General features: G+C 42.6%; 1 protein-coding gene across 1 annotated transcript; it reads right to left on the bottom strand.

Moving 5' to 3' along the window:
* Window positions 1-10,568: 10,568 nt before the first annotated feature.
* On the bottom strand, window positions 10,569-13,249 carry ARL4A (ADP ribosylation factor like GTPase 4A). The gene has a single exon (XM_006027778.2). The coding sequence runs from the start codon at window positions 13,226-13,228 to the stop codon at window positions 12,623-12,625; it is 606 nt and encodes a 201-aa protein (XP_006027840.1). The 5' UTR covers window positions 13,229-13,249; the 3' UTR covers window positions 10,569-12,622.
* Between the last annotated feature and the right edge of the window lie 6 nt (window positions 13,250-13,255).

Here is a 13,255-nt window from a genome sequence, read left to right as displayed (position 1 = left end):
CCAAAAAGAGGACATGTCCAGGAAAACCCAGACATAAGGTCACCTGCAGAGATGATGAGTTCTAATTAGGGATTTCAATGATGCAAGGAGAGTGGCTTGCTTAAGAAAGTATGCTGGATCTGATCCAGAGACCATTGAAATCAGTGGAGACCTCCATCAACAGGCAGTGAAGTGACATACAAAATATAATTATGCCTGTGCAAAGTGGCTAGTATTCGCTTCGGATTCGGCCAATTCGGGAAACAGTGATTCGATTTGGTGTTGCAGATCACTGTCCCAATTCAATTTGGTTGAATCTGATTCAGATCTCTGAATCAGCCAGGCCCATCCCCCACCCAGTCTCCCAGCCCCTCCGGGCCCAGCTCCCTGCACTTGTTACAAAAAAGCCCCAACTCACTGGGTGCTGCCAGGCAGGGGGCAATCCCTGCTGCCCCCCGCTGCATGGGGGGCCTCTTCATGAGCCCCCTGAAACACCCCCCTGCCAATCCCACCATGGGTGCACCGCTCAGGCCAACTCTGTCCAGCCCTTTAAGAAACCACCCCCCAAAAAAAAACCCTTACTCACTGCTCCTGCTGGGCAGGGGGCAATCCCTGCTGCCCCATGCCATGTGGGGGGCTCTGCATGAGCCCCCAAATCCCCAAAGCCACTGCAGGATCAGTGAGTATGGGGCTTTTCTTGGTTTATTTGTTCCTAAAGGGCCAGAGCTGGCCCAGGAGGGGCTACCATGGAGAGGGGACAGGGGAGCAGAGGGGGAGGGTCAGGGGGTTGTGCAGAGCCCCCTATACAGCATAGGGCAGTGGGGATCGCCCCCACCTGTGCAGCAGCACCCACTGAGCACTGGAGTTTTTTTTTAAAGTACTGAACTGGGGCAGGTGGGGGCAGCCATGGGAGGAGGCTGGGGGTTGGTGGGGGGTGGCAGAGGTTCCCCCATAGTTCCCTCCCCCAGTACCCCATCCCCTGCCCCTAGTATTTACCAGCTCAGAGTCGGCTGCAGCTCCCTGCTGCAGCTACCGGGGACTGCCCAAATCATCAAAGTTCTCTGAATCTTTTTCAGAGAACTTTGAATTGATTTGGACCTTTAAATTGGTCCCCTGATTCAATTTGGATTCAGAGATTCAGCCACCAAATCGGGCCGAATCTCCTCTGAATTGAATCACCACCTGAAGCTTCGCACAGCCCTAATAATTATAATAATCCCATAGAAAATAAGGTTAAGCTTTTAGACTAGTGAAGAGTAGGGGCTCTTTGGAGTGTTTATTGCACACTGCATATGCTGTGCATAAAGGGGAACATGCTAGGTAGGAGCAAAAGACAGCATGTTTCTTGTTTTCTAAAGTCTTCTCTCATTTTAGTCACCTAAGCCTGCACAGGATGCAAGGCACTTCCAGTATGTCGTTATGCAGGGGAGCTAAATAGAGCATTAACTGCTACCAACTCCGAACAGTAGTTCTGCACACAGGTGTAAATGACTGGATCAGGTACAATGCAGAGGAGATTGTTCATAACTCTAATACAATCCAATAAGAGGAGAATCACAATAGCTGGAATTTAGTATCAAAGAGGCTAAGGGAAAAAATAAAAATAACCTCTCCCTATAGTCTCGGTAGGCCCAATCCTGCAGCTGTTACTGGCATGAAAGTACTTAGGGGCTGCAAGCCCGATTTGTGAATGCTAGCAACAGCTACTTCAAACTCAGGAAAAAAATATTTTCAAAGGTTTCCAGTTAGAACCATGGACTCATAATGTGTTCAATAAACAAAACTAATGATGTACAAGAAGCATAAATACCAAATAAACTTCATTTTCATGTATTTGCATTCCTATCAAAAACAGTTGATTTGAAAAACATTGTGGGAAAGCACAAAGTTAATCTTCTGTGCTAAGTTTTAGACAAGTGTGAAATGTCAAGGCTTATTATATTTCTGGAATAGAAATTGATATTTATTAGAGAAGTGCTGACACAACCTCTGAGAATGGCAATGTCATTATCATAATTTACATCAAAACTAGAACAGCACAGTTAATGCGTGCTGCGAAAAAGTCAGAATAACCCTCATCCTGTTGCTAATAAAATGAAGACATCTGCAACATAGCACTTTTTTTCTGAAAGGCTTGTTTTCTCTTTCCTGCCATTTTGCAATCCACATATCAGCTTGAAAGTATGAATTTAGTGATTTACTTTCATAACAACATTAGGAACATAGCACCCTATAAAATATAGTAGTATTTTACTAAAGCAGGAGTACTTGAAGGAACCACATTAATGATAATAAACAGTATGTATATGTATGCATGCGTAATCAATGTGTAAAGATACACATTATTCCTGAAATAATATACCGTTTGTGAATGTGTAGCAGTTGTAAATACATTTTACTTGGATTATCTGCCCTAGTTCCTGCTTTTATTTTTGGAAAGCAATCAGCTCTTCGTGAGAACTCAGGACTATGCTGAGCCACCCTGGGGCTTTTTGTGGCCCAGCCCTTCACTTTGCATTATCATCTGTTAGCAGCTACATCCTGTGCAAAAAGATTGTTTATAGCCAACAAAGAGAAATGGAGATGTTCTGAATCTGCAGGTAGGAGAGTAGCACATAACATTTGACTCTTGCTTTCTGTTGTAAAATAAGCCACTCCTTAATCTGGAATAGTTGGGGATAACAAAAATGGCTGGTACTTTGTTTAAAAAAAAAACCAAAACAACTCAACAATTGCTATTTCAACTCAAGGTGTTTACTGATCACCAATACTAAGACTAATTTTGTAGGTCTGGAAAGCCCTCTATTCATCCCAATGTACTTCAGATATGAATACAAGCCATGCATAATGAAAACTACATTTTAATTGCTATTGATGAACATCTGTGGCCTAATTTAAATAGAATCAGAAGCAGATGATGAGTCTTCTGAATTGCTAAATATAATTCACTAGCAGAATTAAAATATACCAGTGTTCCCAAACAAAAATATTATCTGGTGGGTTTCTTAAAATCCTAAATCTTAGTATGTTAGTTGATTGCACAAGATGCTCAATTTTGTTTTGTTTTTCATCTGAAGGGTTGTGGAGCAGAGCCTGAAAGTATGATTTCTAAAGGTAAAAAAGACAAAACTCAGATAAAAACAGTTTATTGTTCAAGTCTCATGATTTTGGGCTTTGCATGCTCAAATCTAATTGTAAGTGGAATCAAAATCACCTTTTTGAATGGCCACTATTCACTCACAGAAGTAAATATATATTAGAAGTGCTGACAAATATATTTCTAAAGTTTTCATGTTTTTCATAGAATAAAAGATTTTAAGGTAAAAAGATGCCTTTAAAATGAGAAATACACATTAACAATTCACTTAATCAGTAACAAGCTCAGCCCCACAAGGTGCAAGCAACATTGAGAAACAATATGTACGGGTTCCCTGTTGCTGCAGGCGAATTTTTAGATGCGGACTCAGGTAAGCAGACTGTATTACAAACATCAAAAGCCCACAAAAAACGTGACTCCCAATAATATTGTTTGTTGAACTGAACTAACATTGACACCGAACATTTTAGTTTCCTTATTGTGGACAAGGCCTAAACAGAGCTGGCCTTAGGAGTGGGACACATGGCAGACTGCCCAGGGTACCATGGCTAGTGGGGTTCCACGCACACATGCACAATCTGGGGCTACCTGGGTGCAATCTCTGGCGATACCTGCAGCTGTGCAAGGAGCGTGGGGTGTGAGTCCACAGTCAAGTTGCTTTTGACATGAGTGGGTGGAGGAGATGGGGCGGGGGGGCGGAAGGAGGGAAGTTTCCCACTGCAGTATCATCCCACACCCATAAGCTGTCAACCCCTCCTTCTCCACTCCACTCAGTGGTGGCACTAGGGCGAATGCCACACAGAGCTGGGGGAGCAGAAGGCAGGAGCACTGGGGGCTTTCCCAGCATGAATCATTTCACAGTCCTTTTCCCTCCCTGGTATTGCTTTTTTAGCAAGGTCTCTGTGCACTGTCTTCCTCCTCCCATCAGCCCCAGAGGGGAGGGGAAAGAAGGGGACTGTGGCTTGCCATGATATTATCACCTCCATGCCACACACAAGGCATCAGCTCTTTCCTGTTACCCTTGCAGTTGTGGTGCTCTGGACGTCACTGGTCCAGAGCTTGGCAGGGAGCACAGCAGGCACAACTGCTGGGGAAATGCACCTCGTTGCCACCTGCAGCTGCAGGGTGAGGTCCCCATGTGAGTCCAGGACCTGTATCAAGGGGTAAGGGGCAGGCATCCCACATCAGGGGAGATGAGGATGCCAAAATACAAGTTTTCCCAGGGTACCATTTTCCCTAAGGCTGGCTCTGGGCCTAAACTCATGCTTGTCAACCTTTTTAGACTTCAGGTACTCCTGGATAGAATCAAGACATCCCTGGTACAAAGCCAGCTCTTAGTTTTCATTCTTTTCTTCCTACAGAAAAAAATAATGGAACAGTTTTTCTGTTGCAAAGACCTCAGAAAGACCACAGCTATGAATTTCTATTTGAAATCTTTGGGTTTATCTTGTGAATCACATTTGTAATCTTAACAGTATTAACATCGTATAGCACCCTTGAAAGCACCTCAAGGCACCCCCACCAGCCTAAACATTTAGCGTTCATAGATTCATAGAAGTAGGGTTGGAAGGGACCTTGTAGATCATCAAGTCTGACCCCCTGCCCTGGGCAGGAGAAAACTGGGCTCAAATGACCCCAGCCAGGTAGATGTCAAGCCTCCTCTTAAAGACCCCCAGGGTAGGAGCCATCACCACTTCCTTTGGAAGTTGGTTCCAGATCCTAGCTGCCCTGACTGTGAAGTAGTGCCTTCGGCTGTCTAGTCTAAGCCTACTCTCTAACAATTATGGCCGTTATTCCTTGTTACCCTGGGGGGGCGCTAGGAGGAACAGGGTCTCTCCCAAACCCTGCTGGTCCCCCCTGGTGAGTTTATAGACGATCACCAGGTCCCCCCTCAGCCTTTTCTTATGAAAGCTGAACAGGTTCAGGTCCATAGCCTCTCTTCGTAGGGTCTGCCCTGCTGTCCCTGGATCATGCGAGTGGCCCTCCTCTGGACCCTCTCAATGCTGTTCACAGCCCTCCTGAAGTGCAGTGCCCAGAACTGAACACAGTACTCCAGCTGTGGCCTGACCAGTGTCGCATAGAGGGGGAGGATCACCTCCTTGGCCCTGCTTGAGATGCATCTGTGGATGCAGGACAAGGGACGGTTAGCCCTACTGGCCGTGACCTCGCATTGCCGGCCCATGTTCGTCTTGGAGTCAATAATGACTCCAAGATCTCTTTCTGCCACTGTGCTCTTGAGAAGGGAGTTTCCCAGCTTATAAGTGTGCTGCTGGTTCCTACTGCCCAAGTGCAGCACCCTGCACTTGTCAGTATTGAAACCCATCCTATTTTCATTAGCCTACCCCTGTAACCTGTCCAGGTCCTGCTGTAATCTGTCCTTCCCTACTAGCATGCCCACCTCACCCCAAATCTTGGTATCATCAGCAAATTTAAACAGGCTGCTTTTTACCCCAGGTTTTCCTTTCTCTCGTATCAAAATCCAAGCTACCCTACAAAAATTCGGCTAGTGTAGTTCCATAAACTAAAGGTGTGAAAAGATCATGCCTCCTAAATGACATCGCTAGCTTGCCAAAGCCTCCCAGCACCGACAGAAGTGTGTCCATGCAAGAGGACTACTGCTGATTTACTGTGTGCTGTTTTCATCATGGTTGAAAAGTTACATTATCTGACTGTGCAACGAGGAGATGTATTATCTATAATAGACCTTAGAGTCCATCTATCCAAGAAGTGATTTTATACTATGATCTGCTGCAACAACTAACAATTATGCTGTTAAAACAATGGATACATCAGAAAACTACAGAGGGCCATAGCTACATGGCTGTCTCCTTTCCCATGCTAAAGTGTATGCAGCTCAGTAGCAGCTCATAAATGGTTCTAAATTTATATAGTTTCCATCCTTTCCTTCTAGAATTCTGAAGGAGAGAATTAATGGATTCAAATGGATCAAGTTTGAATCCTATAGCTATTAGAATTCAAAATGAGTAGCTATGCCAAATCTCCCCCCCAACACAATGCATGCTGTAGGATAGAATAATCTATCCTGCCAAACCACAGTCAAAGACTCTGAAGACAAGATTAAAGATTTGAACCTACTGCAGAACTATGAATTCACTAGTAAGTTTTACATTAATTTCCAGTGTCTGTGGGCCTCCCTGCCTAAACCTATCTACCCTTTAATTTTCTTTCTAATACACATTTTTGTTTAATCAAAATGATAGAGCATTTTTATGCTTGGCTGACATCTTTTAACAATACTGCTTTCAGTATACCCCAGAAAAATAGATAATGTTCCATGTAGTAATCAATAGAAGCAGTGGAATTGCCAGACAGGATTATATAATCCAGGAGTACTCAACCCCTATCTTGTAGACAATGTCCAGCCCGTGGAGCTGCATCATCCACTCCCCAGGGCCCCCTAACCATCTGGAAACTTGGTGACAGAGGAGCAGTGGCAGCATTAATTGCTGCTCCCCTGCTGCCAAGTTTCCAGACCATTTGCTAGATAATGTGGCCTTACACACCAGATTGCACCAGCACACAGCCAGATCTGGGCACATGCAGTTGGACCAGTATGTGGCCAGATCTGGGTGCGTGGGGACTCATCCAACCTTTGGGTCAGAAGTTCAGAAAAACACTCATCTAGTCCAGTGTTCTGTTTCCAGCAGCATGTAGCAGATATTTCAGGAGATGATTAACACAGACTGAAATAGTCCCTCCATAGGAGGTTTAGTTATCATCAGATAGTATGACTGACAATTTATAACCTTATTAATTGCATCTCGAGTTACTGCAGATACCATTCATGTACATTTTAGCAGAGGCAAGTGGCAAGGTTAGAGGATATACCTTTGACCCCTTTGTAATCTTTGAGTGCCCCACCCACAATAGCAAGCCTCATACACCTTTACCTTGCCAACACGTAATACCACAGTTCACACACGCCTGAAGCAGGTCCCGCACTGTGCAATTTCTCAGCAGGTCCAGCAGAGCTAAACACCTGCTAATTTTCTCTTTGATATTTGTAATCAGTGATTAAGACTGAGCAGACTGCTTTCTGAAAAACAAAGCTTTGTTTAATTTTAACAGGAATGCAGAAAAGTATAAGAGAATGAAGATCTGTAAGCAATGAAGCAGTCTTAAGTGCATGCTTCTGTTCCCTAGTGCTTAGCTTGCCAGCTGCTTAAGAGACAGACACAACTCTGGAAAGTGACTACTTTAGTGTCAAGTTGATATTTAGGCTCCCACCTTTGGCAAAATACCTGTGTACCATTTGCCTGAAACCAAAGTAACAGCACGTTCAGCTAATAGCCCAGGGATTGTCTCTTATCCTCCTGACCTGCTTACTAGGAGTTATTTTATCTAAAGTGTTGTTAATATAGATGATATTAAGTTAAACAAGAGCATAGTATATATAAAATTACAGAGCAACATTCCCAAATTATTACAGATCAACTTCAAATCTTGTACAATAAGGACCTGTAAAACAAAACGAGAGGAAGAATTACTTTTCAGTTGTTTCTTGCAAGTTACTTTGGAGCCAAGTTCTCTTTTTACATTGCTCTTGGGCTTAATATTGAGAACTTCTTATTTAAAAAGCTATAGTTACATCACCTATGCAATTTGCAGTTGGATACCTGGGATCATTAAGTGAAACAGTTTAGCACTTCTACACGTCCACAGTAGCTGGCTAAACTGTGTTATCCTTCAGTGTAAGCATACAGAAATCCATGCAATTCTGAATTTATGCTCCTGAAAATCCATGTCGCATCTTACAAAGCCTGGCTCTTCCTCTCAATCAGTGATTACCAGAACAAGATAGATATGCCACAGACCTCAAACAAGACAGAAAGTCCTGCCTATGCCTCTCTCTCTAGACACTCGTTTCAAATAGCAACAGCAGCTTCCTTAACTGAAGGATGCAATGGTATTAGCTGCAAGTGTACAGCTGCAATCAGTGACTTCCCAGGAGATAGATCACAGGGCAATAAGGAGACAATACAAGTCTCAGATGCAGATTAATCAAAGAAGCGTACTATGAAGAGTGGATTCCTAACTCTGCCACCACAAAATATGTATACAGATGAATTAATTACATTTAAAGAATTAAGCAACACTTTTGCCCACTCCTCCTGTTCGCCTGCATTTCCCAAATCTTCCCATTCACAAAAAATGAACAACCTTGGCAGGTTACATCCTCACATGGATATTTACAAATCTTTACATTACATTGCATAAAAATACCACAGAGAGTTACATCAAGAACCATTTGTCATCTCTGGCATATCAACTTTCATCTGGACAGATAGAAAAGGCTTCTCTTTCTCAATGAAATATTTTTAAAAGAGGCTGCAATAGCATCAACCATTGGCTTGCTAATTAAAGCTTGACAAGTGGTCAGTACTTGTTCAAATACACTTTTGCTCAGGAACTACAGAGAGTCTCATCTTACTCGCAAGCTATTTGCTAGCTGGACCAGGAATGTAAATTAACATTCAGCTATGTAATTAGGAAAAGCACCTAACTTCCTGCAAGTTAATTTACCCCAAATGATTAACCCCGTATAACCAAATGAAACAACAACAGGCTACTGTCTTTCCCAAGATAAGGATGAGAAAGTTTGCTTGACCAGGTTTCAAGTATTCATTCCTTTTCTTCCATGAGTACTACTGCCCCAATATAAATTATAAGTTATGGAAGAATTCTAGAACAATTGTTACAAATATTTACTTTTAAATTTTCCTTTTAATTTCAAATAACATTTTTTTTAGGCCAAGTTGACGTGGATCCAGAGTATGAAATAGAAAGTCTGCTAGCAAAAACTCTTGTTAGGCCCCCTTCTACCAGCAAAAGTTCCACCTACAAGCAAAACGTTAAGTTGCAACACAACAATCTTACCATACACTAGCACAAAGTGCAGCTTTACTGGTATCACTGCCAGTAGGAGTGTTCTGTTAGTACTGTTAGATAACTCCTAGAGTGGACGTAGGCTGAATGTAAAACTTGTAGCTCTGGCTTTAAGTTTTCTTCTTTCACCATGTTGATTTAAGGTTTTCATTTTGTAAGAATGCTACAGAATAGCAAAAGGAAAAAATATCCATACAGGAACTAGACCACTTTAAAAACATACAGGATCCCTCCAAAAATGTTTGCTTATGGTGCTTAACTGTGCAATAACTGTGTGCTTGCATGCTATTGCCTCTATATTTCAACTTCTCTGGGATGCAGAACTTCAATGGGAGTTTATAGTACCAGTGTGCTCCTTCTTTAAGATGGCAAGACAGTTGACCTTTCAATGTGCAACTCCTAAAATATTTGTCCATCTGGAAAATTCAGGTAGCAAAAAAGATGTTAACAATTTTGAGCAAAATGGCAAATAACCGATTCTCTAAAAGATGGGAAAAGGCAGGATAGGGTGACACCTTAGAGACTATTCATTCAGAAAGGCATAACTTTTTGTAGGCCACAGCCTATGAAAGTATATGCCTTTCTGAACAAGTCAGTATAAAGTCAGGCAAAAAGCAGGGCAAAAGGTCATCCTGGAGACCAACATGGCTAATTCCCACTTTGGGTACAGAGAGAGAGAGACACTCAGTTCTCAGGATGAAGCATATAACGTTAGGATGACTCAAAAAGCCAGCCTGATATTTCAGTGTCCTCTCCCTTGAAGACACTGTGCGACTCCGGATCTAGGGAGTGAAAGGGCAAACAAAATGCATGCTTGGCAGAGGAGGGTGAACTGTCCCTAACTCTTCCTCCTCTAGAAGAGCACCTTTTGCTAGATCTCTCTCTACTTGACAGACTTGGAGAGTATTTATACCATCTAAACTAGCTCCAGGTTGATTCCCCCCCTCCACCACCCAGTGCCCTGGTTGCATGAACAGACTTGCAAGTGCCAAATTAAAAGGTTGCTTTGCATGGGTACCACTTGGATTACGACCACCACTGCTGTGCATTTTATGCCTACTAAAATAGTATCTACAAGCTGTTCCATAGACAAGCTCAAACGCTTCCATACTATGAAGCTGAAATTAAAAATTGTTGAAGAAGAAACTCAGTTTTGTCCAAGTTAGTGAGGAAAGTTTACTTGCATGTCTTATTAAAAAAAATAAAATAAAAAAAAAATCTAGGTAGACAGCTGAACCCCTACGATGTTTTGACAAATTTCAGCTCCATATATGCTAACTCAAAAGCTGTTTGGCATGTATGAGAAGAGCCACACAGTGCATTGACAAGTGCACACATGTTTAACTAAGAATAAAATATGTCCAATCAAGTAGGATAAAGTTTGCCTGCACTGGATAAAAGATTTTAGAAAGATTATACAACAGCATATAAAAGTTTCATAACCAATTCTTATGGTACTGCACCAACGTGCTTCACATATAATGTATTCAGATGGAAAGGCTTACATCACCACTGAAACAAACAAGTGGCTCCACCTAGAAGCAAGCAAGTTTTCATTATTAACATATGGGACATAATACAAGCGTGCCATTGATATTAAAGTCTTTAATAGGATACCTGTGATTCATAACATTGTCACATTTATGACTCTCATTACATTTATAAGATTTCAGTTTTCATGCAGATAGTTCTACTGCTATCCAGAACGAGATATGCACAAAAGGCTGAGGAGACCACTTCTCCACAACTCAAGGAAGTCAAACACCTCCCTGCAGGCTTGTTTTGAGTTGTTTATTGAGGTTTAAGAAGTTATCCACATTTCTATAAATATAGACATTACTGAGTAAGTGACTTTCAATGTCACTAGTGCAGGTACATATAACCAACATACAAAAGCTCCACTGGAAGCTACTTCAGTTCTTTCAAAGGACTAGGGCATCATAAAAAGAACAGCTGTCTCTTTCAATTATTGAAGACACTAAAGTGCATTTTTGGTTACTTTCTGGACAAACAGCTGCTGGCTATAAAGTTTGATTTTACAGATATCTATAAGTTACAATGATTAACATTCAGATTTGTAGCCGTTATCCTCCTAATGCATGGCAGTAGGAAAGAGAATGCATTAAACTTTGCTGGTTGATTAAAATCGATCTTGCATTGTTCCTTTTAATTTGACGCTTCTAACAAAATTTAAAAAGACAACCTACCATTCTGAAAAGTTTTACAGCACCACTAAAGTTAGTCTTAAAATCCAGGCTCTACTTTAGCCCTTTCAACTGCTAATCAAATATCTAAATTGTCCGAAGTTCTGTACCAGTAAGAAAAACTATTCTCCCTTTCTTGTCATACTATCCCGCCCAGTTAACACTGTTTGCACACTTTGTAAACAAGAACAGCTTAAAGCATAATTAGAGCAGAACACAGGCCCATCTTTAACTTGTTTTCCCATAACATCAAGTGTTTCAAGTGTATAAAGTTTTGCTACGTTCTTAACTGAGTACTGCAAGAATCATAATTAAAAAGGGGTATAATGAGAATGACCTAGCAGTACAATTTCATTTAGACTAGACATTCTTGGAGATTTAAAAAAAATAAAACAAAATAAAAAAGTGCTCTGCCAATTTTTGTTCTTTTTACTTCATCAAGATCGAAGTTTTATTGCCAAGAATCCTGAACTGGTAAGAACCACTGCAGTGCTTAGCTGCTCCATTTATCTCCCTTACTGCAACCACTAATTTTCTTCTCTTTTCTTTTTTTCTTCTCCAATAAGCTGGAGTATAATCACATTAAGTTCTTTTATGAGGAGCAAGCAAGATTTCTTGATTCCTAATGATGACATAGGAGTATGCTCTACACCTGATTAGCACTGAATAACAATGCATGGCTATTCTAAGCAAACCTACACACCAAAACATGCCACACGTTGGGAAAACTGATCCATGCTCCTGCGTATTGTGTACACTTTTAAGTTCACTTAAGAAGTCTTTCTTTTATCAGAGTCCACAGAACTGAAGTTTCAAGTAAAAAAAGTATTTGAACTAAGTGGTTAGACTTAAAAAAAAAAAAAAAAAAAAAGTGTCAATTAAAAAAACCAAACATTGTAGCCAACTCTCTTATGGGAGAGGGGAGAGAGCCAAACAAGTTAAAAAACCCAGGCTCCATACAAGTTGAAATTAAAGTTTTTAAAGCTGCATATGTTCACCTAAACACTCCACTTATGAGCATTAAAAAAAATCCCAAGCAAATACTGAATACCTTTAATGCAAATTGCTTGCAAAAAAGGCACCTTTCAAATATATGAATACAACACTAAGTAGAAAATCCTTCCTTTATTTGGCTATTTAGACATCCACGTCACATATACCCACCCATCTGTTTCCTGATCATTTTATGCTATCTGTGAAGAAATGCAGTGCTAAAACACTTGGATTTTTTATTTTTCTTTTTCTTTTTTTTTTTTTAAAAAAAGGTTCCTGGTCTGCACAACCTGGCAGGAGGCGCAGTTGCGCAAGTGATGGTTCAACGTAACTGAGCTTAACAGCATCCCATCAGCAGCGGCAGCAGTCGGCCAGGCACCGGAGGCTGTTCAACGTCAAATTCAGACCACGAGCTCCTGTAAGCGAGCGGCGGGAGGGGGGCTCATCTCTTCTTTTTCTGCTGCCGCAACATTTTCCTGCGCTTGATGATCATATCGTGCAGCTTCTCCAGTCCCTCCTTGAGTCCGTCGCCAATGATGGCACAGGTGGGCTGCAAGTGCCAGGGCGTGGAGGAGCTGAGCTCGCCCAGCGCCAGCATCTTCTCCATTTCGGAGAGAGGCAGCGAGTTCCTCAGGTCCTGCTTGTTGGCCACCACGAGCACGGGCACCCCTTGGTTCTCCGAGATCCGCGTGATCTTGTGCAGCTCGGTCTTGGCCTCCTCCATGCGCTCCACGTCCACCGAGTCCACCACGAAGACGATGCCATCGGTGCAGCGCGTGTAGGACTTCCACAGCGGCCGCAGCTTCTCCTGCCCGCCCACGTCCCAGAAGTGGAAGGTGACGGCGCGCGAGGAGCCGCCCAGCGTCACCTTGATCTTCTCCGTGTTGAAGCCCTTGGTGGGCACCGTGTTGACGAACTCGTTGAACTGCAGGCGGTAGAGCACGGTGGTCTTGCCGGCCGCGTCCAGCCCCAGGATCACGATGTGGAAGCACTGGAAGGCGGGCAGGCTGGACAGGAGCGGCGCCTGCTCCGACAGCCCATTCCCCATCGCCGGCGGCGCCGGGGCCGCGGCCGG

This window comes from Alligator sinensis, unplaced genomic scaffold (assembly GCF_000455745.1).
Source record: "Alligator sinensis unplaced genomic scaffold, ASM45574v1 scaffold45_1, whole genome shotgun sequence".
Classification (NCBI taxonomy): Eukaryota; Metazoa; Chordata; order Crocodylia; family Alligatoridae; genus Alligator; species Alligator sinensis.
Note: the sequence above shows the minus strand (reverse complement) of the source record. Positions and strands in the feature narration are given on the sequence as shown.